The 13536-nt window shown below is 42.1% G+C and overlaps 1 protein-coding gene across 1 annotated transcript in view; it reads right to left on the bottom strand.

Moving 5' to 3' along the window:
- Nucleotides 1-3427: 3427 nt before the first annotated feature.
- Nucleotides 3428-13536, bottom strand: part of LOC108682737 — a gene marked incomplete at its 3' end in the record, with an annotated part of 14911 nt that continues 4802 nt past the window's right edge. The window contains 4 exon segments of the mRNA XM_047882260.1: nucleotides 3428-4858; nucleotides 6849-6964; nucleotides 7463-7664; nucleotides 7795-7923. Of these exon segments, the coding sequence (XP_047738216.1) occupies nucleotides 3428-4858; nucleotides 6849-6964; nucleotides 7463-7664; nucleotides 7795-7923 (1878 nt within the window).

Raw genomic sequence — 13536 nt, 5'->3', positions numbered from 1 at the left:
AGTGTCAGTGGGAATCACTATCGTTGTGTCAGTGGGAATCGCCGTCGCGAAGCCAGTGGGAATCATTATCGCAGTGTCAGTGGGATTGGCTGTCGTAGAGTCAGTGGGAATGGCTGTCGTAGTGTCAGTGGAAATCACTATCGTAGTGTCAGTGGGAATTGCTGTCGTAGAGTCAGTGGGAATAGCTGTCGTAGTGTCAGTGGGAATCGCCGCCGTAGTGTCAGTGGGAATGACTGCCGCAGTGGCAGTGGGAATCACTATCGTAGTGTCAGTGGGAATGGCTGTCATAGTGTCAGCGGGAATCACTATCGTAGTGTCAGTGGGAATGGCTGTCGTAGTCTCAGTGGGAATCACTGACTTTGTGTCAGTGCAGTAATTTTCAACTTGTTATTTTTATAGCACATTTTCAACTAATCTAGTCGCATGTTTTATAACAAGCCCACATATCTCGGCATCCTCTTTGCGATTATAAAGCAAAAGGTTCACGTTTACTTCTAGGCATTCGGTTATTTTTACACTTATGCTAAAAATGCTAAGGTTCCCTAGTCCTTAAGCTGTTTTTTTTCTTCAGATTCTGAACATTGATCCGGCACGTATGTCACGTTGCTATACTAATATTGCTACGCTCTATTAAGCTCTACATTAAAGTTTTAATTCAGATCCTTATAGTTTCTTCACAATGTAGCAAGCGTTAAAAAACTGAGCACATTTGAGCACATGGATATCGAGGGTAAATATTCTATATCGAACCCCTAGCAATAGCAGTTCCGAGGGTAACAACTGGAGGTATATCGAGCCCTGAACAACAGCAGTTGCGAGGGTAACTACTATATTTGCAGCCTCCTAGCAACGGCAGTTGCGAGGGTAACTACTGTATATCGAGCCCCTAGCAATAGCAATTGCCGGAGTAACTACTGTATATCGGGTCTTTAATACCTTTATGACGGTATTTGCGAGGGTCACTACTGTATTTCCAGCCTCATAGCAACGGGAGTTGCGAGGTTAACTACTATATATCGAGCCCTTAGCAACGGCAGTTGCGAGGGTAACTACTGTATATCGAGCCCTTAACAACGGCAGTTGCGAGGGTAACTACTGTATATCGAGCCCCTAGCAACGGGAGTTGCGAGGGTAACTACTGTATATCGAGCCCTTAACAACGGCAGTTGCGAGGGTAACTCCTCTATATCGAGCCCCGTTCAATGGCAGTTGCGAGGGTAACTACAGTATATCGAGCCCATAGCAACGGCAGTTACGAGAGTAACTACTGTATATCGAGCCCTTAACAACGGCAGTTGCAGGAGTAGCTACTGTATTTGCAGCCTGTTAGCAATGACAGTTCCTAGGGTAACCACATCGTTTCAAAGGCAACGTCATCACTGATGATCGTACACAGCAGCTACGGCACTAACAAATACAGTATCTCTCTACCGGGCCTTCCATTAACTTGCTGTCATAGACGACGATTGCTAAATTTCTTCGCAGAAGTGGTTTTTCTTTGAACTCTCCAATAACAGTTGAGTGCTTTTCCTTCTAAGTCTCACTTTGAGACATTTTCTGCAACATTGAAGCATCTAAACAACAGTATTATATAAAACCTAAAACATTACCTAATCGACGCAAAAAAATGCATCTATGTAAAATTTCAGATCGAAAATTTGTTCAATTTTATTAGTAATTTTAGTTAATTAATACTAGATATTTTCTGAGTTATAAATTGGATGAATATTAGTAACAGTTATGGAGAACTTGCTGATCATTGCGGAATGCACCTGCAACGCTCGCCAAAAGTTCGTTAAAAATAATTTTGAATATATTCTACCTTATCAAATATAAGCTTTTCAAATCACAACATGAAAACGAAATAAAAACGCGTAAAGCAGCGCCCTGGCGTGGCTATAACCACATCAGCGAAACGAAATTTTTTTCCTCGTGATTATAATTTGAAACGCACCTAATTTTATTCTGTCGCCGAACTTAGGTGAAGCACCATATTAACAATCAAAACACAAATTATGGTCAATTATACATTCATATAACAATACATTAACTACTAGCGGGAAATTGATAAATAAAGCTTTGTTCAACACATCACATAAAACTCTATATAAAATTCTTACATTGGTCAACAACATTCTAATACAGACAACCGTCATGGAGATCAGAGTCTATCCATCTTAACAGTAATTAAATAATCTGTTAAATAATTTAATAAATATTAACTTCATATTCCAATTTCACGACTAATTCTACTTTCAAACTTCGTATCATATAAACTTTAAAGCTCGTTAGTTTGTGACTTTAACGATACCCAAAAGTGAAGAAATCAGGTTCTTATGATGATTAAAAATTACACGATGAACGGAGAGTTTAAATTGAGACCTGAAAATTCTGTTTGTTTGGCAACTTGTCCCATGACATCGTAATGCTTTTCGAGTATACAGCCTCTGGTGAGGTGTGCGATGGTACAAACATTCCACTTGGCGTCACTCTCCCTTAACAGCAAACATGGAGAAAAATGCAACATTCAGAGTTTATGATAAATTCCCTTCATGGTTATTACCAACAAGGAATGAAGCTATGGAAAATTATTAATAAACGAGCAGTCTCCACATGGTTGAAGACATTTCATCGCTTTGGCACGTTATCTTAGCGCTTGGTGACATCCTGTTCATCTTGTTTTAGTCCTCTGCATGATGAAACAGTTGCTGTCTCCTCCATCTTCATTCCAAAGATGGGAAGCAGTTCATAACTGGAGAAAAGAAATGATATGGAAAATTATCTAGTAAATATTTCAGAATATGAAGTATCTTCAAACTTAAGAAAGTTAATTTTTATAATTAATTATTTTCAATTATCAACTACTGTTCTAACGGTCAAAGATACTACAATAGTCGTGGATTATAGTTCATGGCTCTGGGCCCATACTTTCAAAAAAGTTAAGATATCGTAAGTTCATCAGCCAATTATTGACAGCCTTTCAAGCAAAATCCACCAATCGTAGACAAGAAAATAGCGCGTAAGTACTTACGTTCACTTAGCGAATTTTGAAAGTATAGGCCCTGATTTTTAGGTCCAACCTGTAATGTGGACGGTGAATGACGGGCGATTCTGCATACGGTAGTCGTTAATTGGTCGAATTTCGTTCTAGCGCGGTACTTTGTTCGGGATCTTCCATCGATATAACGTCAAGAGTGACAGCGGTGGAAGGCGAGGCAGCAGAAGAACTATTTTCAAGACGCAAATCCGTTGCTTGGGCGTTTGGGGCATGAGATTTCCTGGGGAAATCGACCCATTGGCTTGCATAGTTTAGGTTAGAAAAAATAGACGCTGTGTTGATGTCGGTCAGGCTATCGTTTGCTTGAGGGCTTCCGCGTGATGTAGATGTATTCGTGATGGTTGCGGGAGGGGAGGTATTTTTGTCCTGCTGCTGCTGCTGCTGCTGCTGGTCATATCTTCTTTTCATAGAGTTATTGGTTGGCGAATTACTTCCAGAGGAACTATCGCCACATGGAGCCTCCAGCTTCGTCTCTGGATTGTACTCAATCGCCAATTGCCCGAAAAAGGAACGATGATTGGATGAATCAGATATTTTCTGATGAGCCATATGAGTGAAGTATTTTGAAGAGTGCAACTGAGGATGAAAAGGATGATGCGAAACATACGACGGCTGACAAAAGGGAAGCTTCTTAGTGAACTTCAATCGTCTGTTGCCAAGCTGAGGGAAGGGAAGCTGATCGTAATTTTGAGCCGCTGCTCGCTCACTAGAACTCGATCTTCGATCAGCTTCACTCACCCGCCGAACAGGATCGTCTTCCCCGGCAACACAATACCTGCTTTGTCTCTGGGTTTCACAGAGTAATGGCACCGTTTTTTCGCGGGCGTTTTCTTCCATCACGGAATCGATATGTTTTGTTTGGATCTCTGTCCCTCGGTCGCTTTCTCTGAGCGCGCTGTCTGTATTTGTAGAGCGGTCAGGTTGCATCGCGCCCGGCGGTACAGCGTCGGGGTCATCGATTTTATCGGGCAAGGGGTGGTGTCTCTTGTGCGTCTCTTCGAGCAAATACTTTTTTTGGAACTCGGTCAATTTCTGTGTCGTTGATGCATCGTCCTGATGGCCCAGGGAGTTATTAACGTATTTATTTGCCACACCCTGCACTTCAATGCAAGGCGAAGCAGAAGATGACGTCAGAGACAGACAATGCACATCTTCATTCACAGTAATCGCTGTTTTAAAGGAAGACGATGAAGATGGAACAGGTAAACACTGTAAGTCTTGATTTTCTATAGTCTGAACTCCAGAATATGACGAAATAGAAGATGTCAACGCAGGCGTGTACTGTGTATCTATGTTAATTGCGTCATGTTCCCTAGAAAACGTTGACGTTGCAGTAGAAGTTGTACCTTGCAGCCTTCCTTCTTCTTCAGACGAAACAGGAATCTTGAAGTCCTCGTCGATTCCTCCCTCACAGAGTATCTTCCTCACAATCAGCTTAGGCGAGGGGATTTTGGGGCTGATGCAGAGGACCTCATCAGGAGGGGAATTGTGGCCTGCGGTTTTGGATCGGATGGGGCGATTGGAATTCGAGGATATCCGAATGCCATCAGCAACAACCGTGGAATGATGACAGGATATCTGGTCGCCATCACCGACAACCTGGGGATGTTGACAGGATATCTGGCCGCCATCACCGACAACCTGGGGATGTTGACAGAGGTCTTCGAGCGATAAGGCGTCCATTAGGATCTCGGGAGGCAAGGAATGGTAATCTGGAGGAGCCTCGTACGGAGGAGGGGAGTCTGATAGGCTCTTCTTGGTTAAGACTCCTTCCCGCTCGGTTAGGAAAGTCTCACGAGTCTGTAAAAGATATGGAAAGCTTTTAAAATTAGAAAACAATAATGATGAATTATTATTTTCTGTGTCGAGCTAAAATTCCAGCATAAGCAATAGTGATAATAGCTCTAAATGATTTTAGCTCCTGCCTATCAAGAAGTGTTTTTGATCCATTGACTTATATATACGGTTATTCTTGTATTTCCTGACGCCGTAACAGTGTCAAAGGATTTTATTATTGGAATGTAAACTGATCTGCCTTAAACTGCATTTATACGATAGAAATACAATACAAGTGGGAAGAAAGACGTCGAGTAATGAAAATTTTCTCATCGCAGACGAACGGTATTCTGGATGGAGAAAAATTCCACAAGATGCTTCAGAAATTGGCATTAGTGACATTGATGAGCTAGTCACAAATTTGTGCTATTCGAACACATCTTCATACTGAGTTTCTTCCTTGATATTCACATAGATTTAATTTTTTTTCCTGCAATAAACTAGCCACGTTTAAAGTTGTGCGATGGCGGTCTGGTATGTATGAGGGACAAAATAGTCTTTAATATTTCAAAAATTCAGTGGAATACATACGTTTTTGGTATTATTATTATTTTGGTATTATAAGTTTTTTACCGTCGATCATACCATATAATAAATTATTATATTGATTCTAGTGGTAGTGGTTACAGCAATAGCAGCTAAGCAGCCCCGAAAAAGATACAAGAGTGAAAACTTTGACAAAAAACATTCGACTGTTGGGTGGACAAGGGATATATCAAGCTGAAATATTCTGAGCCAAACAACGACAATGCGACAGCAGCAACAGAAGTGAGCTACCGCCATTGGATCGCAGCGCTTGCCAAGTCAGGAAGAATAAAATAGAAAGTTTAATTGAATGGCGCACAGTGACAAGTTCCAATGGCGGCAATTGCTGGAAAATTCCACGGAAGTCTGGCGCCTGACATCGAGAATCCCTCTTTTAGATGGAAACCGGAGGGCAGAAGTGAACAACATTCAAACATCAGTGAACATTGTTCTTATTTTATTTCAGCACTTTTAATGTGTTATATTAATAAGTAATATCGGTGATTTATCTGAAAGAAATATTTGTAAAATGTCCTAAAAGTTTTGAGACAGGCAAGAACATAAAAAAATGGTCTATATTTTCAAAACTTTACGTACTGAAATTGAGTTCACTTGAATTACAAGCACGCTCCTCAAAGCGCAAATTCATTCATGAATTATACAGAAGTTCACTGAGGCATATATACCGACTTACGCAGACTTCAGACTGCACGCAGACTAACAGCTTTTCATTTACGCAGACTTTACGCATGCGTAAATTTTCAGCAAAATTTTAACAGATATAAAGTTTTCATAACAGATGAAGTCTTATCAATTTTTATGTAAATATTTTAACAGAGGCTGAGTTTCTATTGTAAACCAAGTGTTATAAACATATTTAATTAATAATTATAATTAAAGATAATTACTTTTTCAGAAAATGGAGTTTTGCACAAATTGTGTGAACTCAGTTGTTAGCACCCAAATTTCCCCAGTCCATTAGAATAGTTTGGTCTCACCAGCAATCCAAAAGGATTAGTTTTTTTACCTTCAATCACATAAAAATTTTCAATCTTTACCCACAGACCTCGTTGAATCTTGGATTTTATGCCGACGATTTAAAGTGAATAGTTGGTTCCAATAAAAAAACTTTACATAAGAATTTCGAAAATTCAATTTTATCTACAACAGTTTAAACAAAATCTACTATTTTTACCCACAATTACCGCATATTTTACCCCAAACCTCGCATAATCATTCGTTTCTTCCCACAATTCAAGTTATCCAGTGCGTTTTTCCCTACACTCCATGTAATTTATTACTTTTTTACCCGAAATTCACATCTTTTTTTAGCCGCAATTCGCATAGTGAGGTCCACACAGGAAACCCCAGGCCTACTTTATACCCTCCTACATCTCTTGATTACTACGTTAGCGCATTAGAGGCCGACCTCGGCTATAGCAGCGGGGCTCTCAACACATTCAACTGCCAACTGATGTTGTTGACATTCAACTGCCAACTGATGTTGTTGACATTCAACTGCCAACTGATGTTGTTGACATTCAACTGATGACATCAGTAACAACATCGTCGTGATGACATCAGTAACGACATCGTCGTGATGACATCAGTAACAACATCGTCGTGATGACATCAGTAACAACATCGTCGTGATGACATCAGTAACAACATCGTCGGAGAGGGGACTATCGTCCGCTCTCCTCATTTGAGTTGTCGAATTGAACTATAGAATTGAATAAAAATAATTGAATAAGAATGCTTTGTAAGGTTTCAAAAGCTTGTACTCCTTTTCCGCAACTAAAACGCAACAAAATAAATGTTAAATGTTATATTATTTTTTTCATTCATCGTAAATTAAGTCACCGAACTAAGTGCAGGATTGCGTCCGTATCACGAAAGGTCATTTTTGAAAAGATTGTGAATCATAAACCCTTCTCGCTTCAACTTCAGGAGCAAACTATGAGTACCATGAGCACCATGAGCACCATGAGCACCATGAGTACCATGAGCACCATGAGCACCATGAGCACCATGAGTGAGCACCTATGAGCACCATGAGCACCATGAGCACCATGAGCATCATGAGCACCATGACTACCATGAGCTCCATGAGCACCATGAGCACCATGAGCACCATGAGTACCATGAGCTCCATGAGCACCATGAGCACCATGAGCACCATGAGCATCATGAGCACCATGAGCACCATGAGCACCATGAGCACCATGAGCACCATGAGCACCACCTTCGCCAGGGATACCCTGAAAAAAAAAACTTTTTCGGGTCCTCACCTGAAAAGCTGTTTCTTCGTAAGTTGGCCTCTCAACCTGACTTCTTGCTCCACCAGCAGCACCAGCAGCACCAGCAGCACTAGCAGCACCAGCAGCAGCATCAACAGTAGATCGTGTGCAGGATTTACGGGCGTTGGTGCAGTAGAGCAGCGCCATGGCAGCGGCCGTGGCAAGGGAGCCGCCGAAGAGCAGCTTCACCACCATGCCGTTCATCTGGGGGGGATGGGGATTAGAAGTCACTGTATGCAGTGCAGTGCATTGTATTCAATGCACTGCATTGAATGCAGTCCGGTGCACTATATGCAGTGCAGTGCATTGTAAGGAGTGCAGTGCATTGTATGTAGTGGTGACTTCCTGTCAGACGCGGTCGAGAAAGCACGTGTCCGCTCTCTCTGGAACTGTGGCGTGAGCTGAGATAATCGTGTGTGACGGTTAGTTTTCTTTGTCGGCCAGTTGTAAATGTGTACAGCTTGGGCCCAAGTGTTTTTCAGTGTTTCGGCGGGATATCAGGGAAGTCAGTAAATATTCAGCAAGTGACAAGCAACAGCATCTTGCATCAGCTGGCCCAAATGAGGGCTAATAGGCGGAACAGGTCCAACGTTACATCCGACGACGACTCGGAGACGGAGGACGACGAAGGCGGCGCACCAGCGTGACCTTGGACTACGACGTCCTAAACTCATCATAAGGTAAGGTAAGGTCATAAGGTAGCGCATTGTGAGCCGTGCAATGAAATGTATGTAGTCCGATGCACTGTGTGCAGTGCAGTGAAATAAAAATATATGCAGTACGATGCTCTGTATGCAGTGCAGTGCATTGTAAGCAATGCAATGAAATGTATGCAGTCCGGTGCAGTGAACTTTATGCAGTGCAGTGCATTGTATGCAATGCAATGAAATGTATGCAATCCGGTGCACTGTATGCAGTGCAGTGCAAACTGCGGGTGGAGCAGTGGCACTGTTATCCGTAATGAGATGAGACTGATTGTGCTCTGGTGCACAGTTCCTGTTCGTTCGTACCTCGTCAACAATGAAGTCTCATAGAGAAATAATATGCGGCGTGGCACACGAGCTTGAACATCTGAAGTGCTACCGTTCTAAGGTCAACTGAGGGTAATGGAGTGTAATGACTGGAGGCAACTGAGGGTAGTGGAGGGTAAGCAATAGAGGCAACTGAGGGTAGTGGAGGGTAAGCAATAAAAGCAACTGAGGGTAGTGAAGGGTAAGCAATGGAGGGTTGTGGAGGGTAAACAGTGATGGCAGAGGAGGGACAAGGCTGAAAGCAGGAGAGGGAAATATCTGAGGGATGCGGATGGGAAGGTCTGAGGGATGAGGAGGGAATGTCTGAGGGATGAAGAGGGAAGGGTCCGAGGGATGAAGAGGAAATGTCTGAGGGATGAAGAGGGAAGGGTCTGAGGGCTGAGGAAGGAAGGGTCTGAGGGCTGAGGAAGGAAGGGTCTGAGGGCTGAGGAGGGTAGGGTCTGGGTCTTGTGCCATAACATTCAATTAGGCGTCGATATCTCCGGCAATACAGGCAATACAAGAGGCAATAACAGCGCAACATTGCCTCGCAACGTTGGCCTCTTCCGCCTCACAAGTCAAGCGTTGTTCTCTCTAAGCTCAATATTGCCTTATAAATACAACAAAGGGATTAATTATACGTTGATTTACTGTTACATGTAATATTCTCAATATTGATTATCTCATATAATATTTTCTATAAAATCAACTTCCTCTGAAGATGCCAAACTTCTTATTATTGACCCATTCTGTTATGTCATTTACTACCTCTTTCCATCTGACTTTAACTCATATTTTATTAAGCATCTTTATTTATCATCTTATCTACTACGATACTCCAGAAGTTCGAGCGTATCGCAATTTTACACAAGCGATGGACGATTTCAGATTATGTCGAATAAATTTTAGCAAAATCATGGCGCTAAAGGCGACCTCCAATTTTAACAAAAACTTGACTCAAAATTCGCTGTCAAATTACGACAAAATCGTGACTCGGAAGTCGACTTCATTTCTTCGATCAAACGTTACTCGGCCTTTGATGGTTGGCGCTACTTTGCTGCGTTGTACGATTGGAGTGAAGAGCGTCAGTGACAGAACCACCAGTGACAGAACCACCAGTGGCAGAACCACCAGTGACAGAACCACCAGTGACAGAACCACCAGTGACAGAACCACCTGTGACAGAACCACCAGTGACAGAACCACCTATGACAGAAACTCCTGTGACGGAACCACCTGTGACAGAACCACCAGTGACAGAACAACCAGTGACAGAACCACCAATGACAGAAACTCCTGTGACGGAACCACCTGTGACAGAACCACCAGTGACAGAACCACCAGTGACAGAACCACCAGTGACAGAACCACCAGTGACAGAACCACCAGTGACAGAACCACCAGTGACAGAACCACCAGTGACAGAACCACCAGTGACAGAACCACCAGTGACAGAACCACCAGTGACAGAACCACCAGTGACAGAACCACCAGTGACAGAACCACCAGTGACAGAACCACCAGTGACAGAACCACCAGTGACAGAACCACCAGTGACAGAACCACCAGTGACAGAACCACCAGTGACAGAACCACCAGTGACAGAACCACCAGTGACAGAACCACCAGTGACAGAACCACCAGTGACAGAACCACCAGTGACAGAACCACCAGTGACAGAACCACCAGTGACAGAACCACCAGTGACAGAACCACCAGTGACAGAACCACCAGTGACAGAACCACCAGTGACAGAACCACCAGTGACAGAACCACCAGTGACAGAACCACCAGTGACAGAACCACCAGTGACAGAACCACCAGTGACAGAACCACCAGTGACAGAACCACCTGTGACAGAACCACCAGTGACAGAACTACCTGTGACAGAACCACCAGTGACAGATCCACCTGCGATAGAACCACCTGCGGAAAAACCACATAAGACAAAGCGGTTCTCACCACACAAACTATAGGTTTGTTGTAATATCTGTTGAATATTCTAGCGTTGTTACATGCGCGTAGAATTGTTGTGACCTCATTCACACTTTAAATTAATATAATTGATTAATATAAACTTCATAATAGTTTAATTTACACTTTATACACCTAATCGTGTTTTTTCATGCGTTGATCACATTGCAGTCACGCTGGATCACACATGACATTACATGGTATCGTGGATACCATCACATTGCAGTCACGCTGGATCACACTTGACATTACATGGTATCGTGGATACCATCACATTGCAGTCACGCTGGATCACACTTGACATTACATGGTATCATGGATACCATCACATTGCAGTCACGCTTGATCACACATGACATTACATGGTATCGTGGATACCATCACATTGCAGTCACGCTGGATCACACATGACATTACATGGTATCGTGGATACCATCACATTTTTCATGCGCTGCTCTGTCAACACGAGATTAGCAAGACTGGTATCAAGTATACCATGAAATGGTCATATTTTTTTACTAAGTTAACCACAAAAGCTTTGGTCATTCCTCGAATATATCAAAATTTGTTCATTATATAACACCGCCTGGCATTGTAATAATTTATATCACCGAATTTTAAATTACAAAATGTAATTTCCTAATGTCATCATAATCAGCAACTTTCAATCATATTCTATGACAGCTATCGTCAACTTCAAAACGCCCACGCAATAACAATGGCTTTAGTGCGCTCTTAACATTTCGCCAGTTGAAGTTCAACATAACACTGCTGATATCTTATCATGACGTAGCATCAGCACTGAAGTGATAATGACAAAATAGTTGTAAATTAAGGGATGGTCTGTTAATCAAAAATTATTTCTGTGCATTCTATAGAAAATAATTGAATAAATGAGTTGATAATTGGTAGAAAATCTTCAAAATTTACACACTGTATTGGCTCATAAAATTATTCCCGTGCATTTTATTGAAATTTAATAAATAAGTTAATAATCAGTGGAAAATTTACACACTATTTATTGGACGAAACACTTTTATTCAATATGAAAAGGAAAGAGAAACATGTTGCAATATTAAATTGTGCAGAAGTGGTGCAATAAAAATTTGGGACCAGCTAGGCATGTCTGACCGCTCTATCTAGACAGGACTATCTAAGATAAGAAGACTTGCTCTTATCTCTTAAACAAAACGCAGATAGCAGACAGGAAGACGCTACTATCTTTGATCGATTACAAGTTGATCGAAGGTATTTATCAAATATTTTAGAAGTTATGAGGTAGCAGATCTCTGATTAAGAGGCACCTACTCCAGCCTTGTTATCGCAGCTCTGATTTACTTCCTTGAAATAACAATGATTAATTGTTGAAATAATAATGATTGATTGTTGAAATTATAATGTTTAATTGTTGAAATAATAATGATTAATTGTTGAAATAATAATGATTAATTGTTGATATAATAATGATTAATTGTTGAAATAATAATAATTAATTGTTGAAATAATAACGATTAATTGTTGAAATAATAACGATTAATTGTTGAAATAATAATGATAAATTGTTAAAATAATAATGTTTAATTGTTGAAATAATAATGATTAATTGTTGATAATAACGTGAGCACAATACAATAACGTGAGCACAATACAATAACGTGAGCACAATACAATAACGTGAGCACAATATAATAACGTAAGCACAATAAACAATAAATAACATAAAGATCTCGGCAATAACGCACAATAACAAATGTTACAAGCACCATACGAACCTCCTCCATGGCTCAGGGCTGGAGCTTGTCAAGTAGAGCTCTAAAGTTCCTCTAAAGTTCTCCTGAAGGAACTTGTTACGAAGTTATTATGACTTGGGCATTCGTAAAGCTCGCCTAGCGTAAACTTTGGGGCAGCATATCAGTGAAGTTGCCGTGAGCTGCTACTGCTGTGCACTGGCTGTGCTGTGTTGTGCTGTGCAGGGGCTGTGCTGAGGCTGAGCTGTGCAGAGGCTGTATTGTGTTCTGCGGAGGTTGTGTTGTGCTGTGTAGAAGCATAGCTGTACTGTTCAGAGGCTATGCTGTGTTGTGTTGTGCAGAGGTTGTGCTGTGCTGTGTAGAAGCATAGCTGTACTGTTCAGAGGCTATGCTGTGTTGTGAGGTTGTGCTGTGCTGTGTAGAAGCATAGCTGTACTGTTCAGAGGCTATGCTGTGTTGTGCAGAGGCTGTGTTGTACAGAGGTTGTGCTGTGCTGTGTAGAAGCATAGCTGTACTGTTCAGAGGCTATGCTGTGTTGTGCAGAGGTTGTGTTGTGTTGTGGTGCTGTGCTGTGGAGGAGCATTGCAGTGTTGTTCATAGGCTATGCTGTGCATGGACTGTGCTGTGCACAGGCTACGCGGTACTAAAAGTGTTGTGATTTGAAGACGCGCTTTGCAAAGGCTGTGCTGTGAACATAATCTATAACACGTAGAGCATGTGTGTGCACTGACTGTACAGCACGCGGTGCACGTGAAGGCTCAAACTGTACAGCACGCGGTGCACGTGAAGGCACAGACTGTACAGCACGCGGTGCACGTGAAGGCACAGACTGTACAGCACGTGGTGCACGTGAAGGCACAGACTGTACAGCACGCGGTGCACGTGAAGGCACAGACTGTACAGCACGCGGTGCACGTGAAGGCACAGACTGTACAGCACGTCTCTTATACACATCTAGATGTGTATAAGAGACAGGGATCACACTTGACATTACATGGTATCGTGGATACCATCACATTGCAGTCACGCTGGATCACACTTGACATTACATGGTATCGTGGATACCATCACATTGCAGTCACGCT

Source organism: Hyalella azteca, unplaced genomic scaffold (genome assembly GCF_000764305.2).
Source record: "Hyalella azteca isolate HAZT.00-mixed unplaced genomic scaffold, Hazt_2.0.2 contig10026, whole genome shotgun sequence".
Classification (NCBI taxonomy): Eukaryota; Metazoa; Arthropoda; class Malacostraca; order Amphipoda; family Hyalellidae; genus Hyalella; species Hyalella azteca.
Note: the sequence above shows the minus strand (reverse complement) of the source record. Positions and strands in the feature narration are given on the sequence as shown.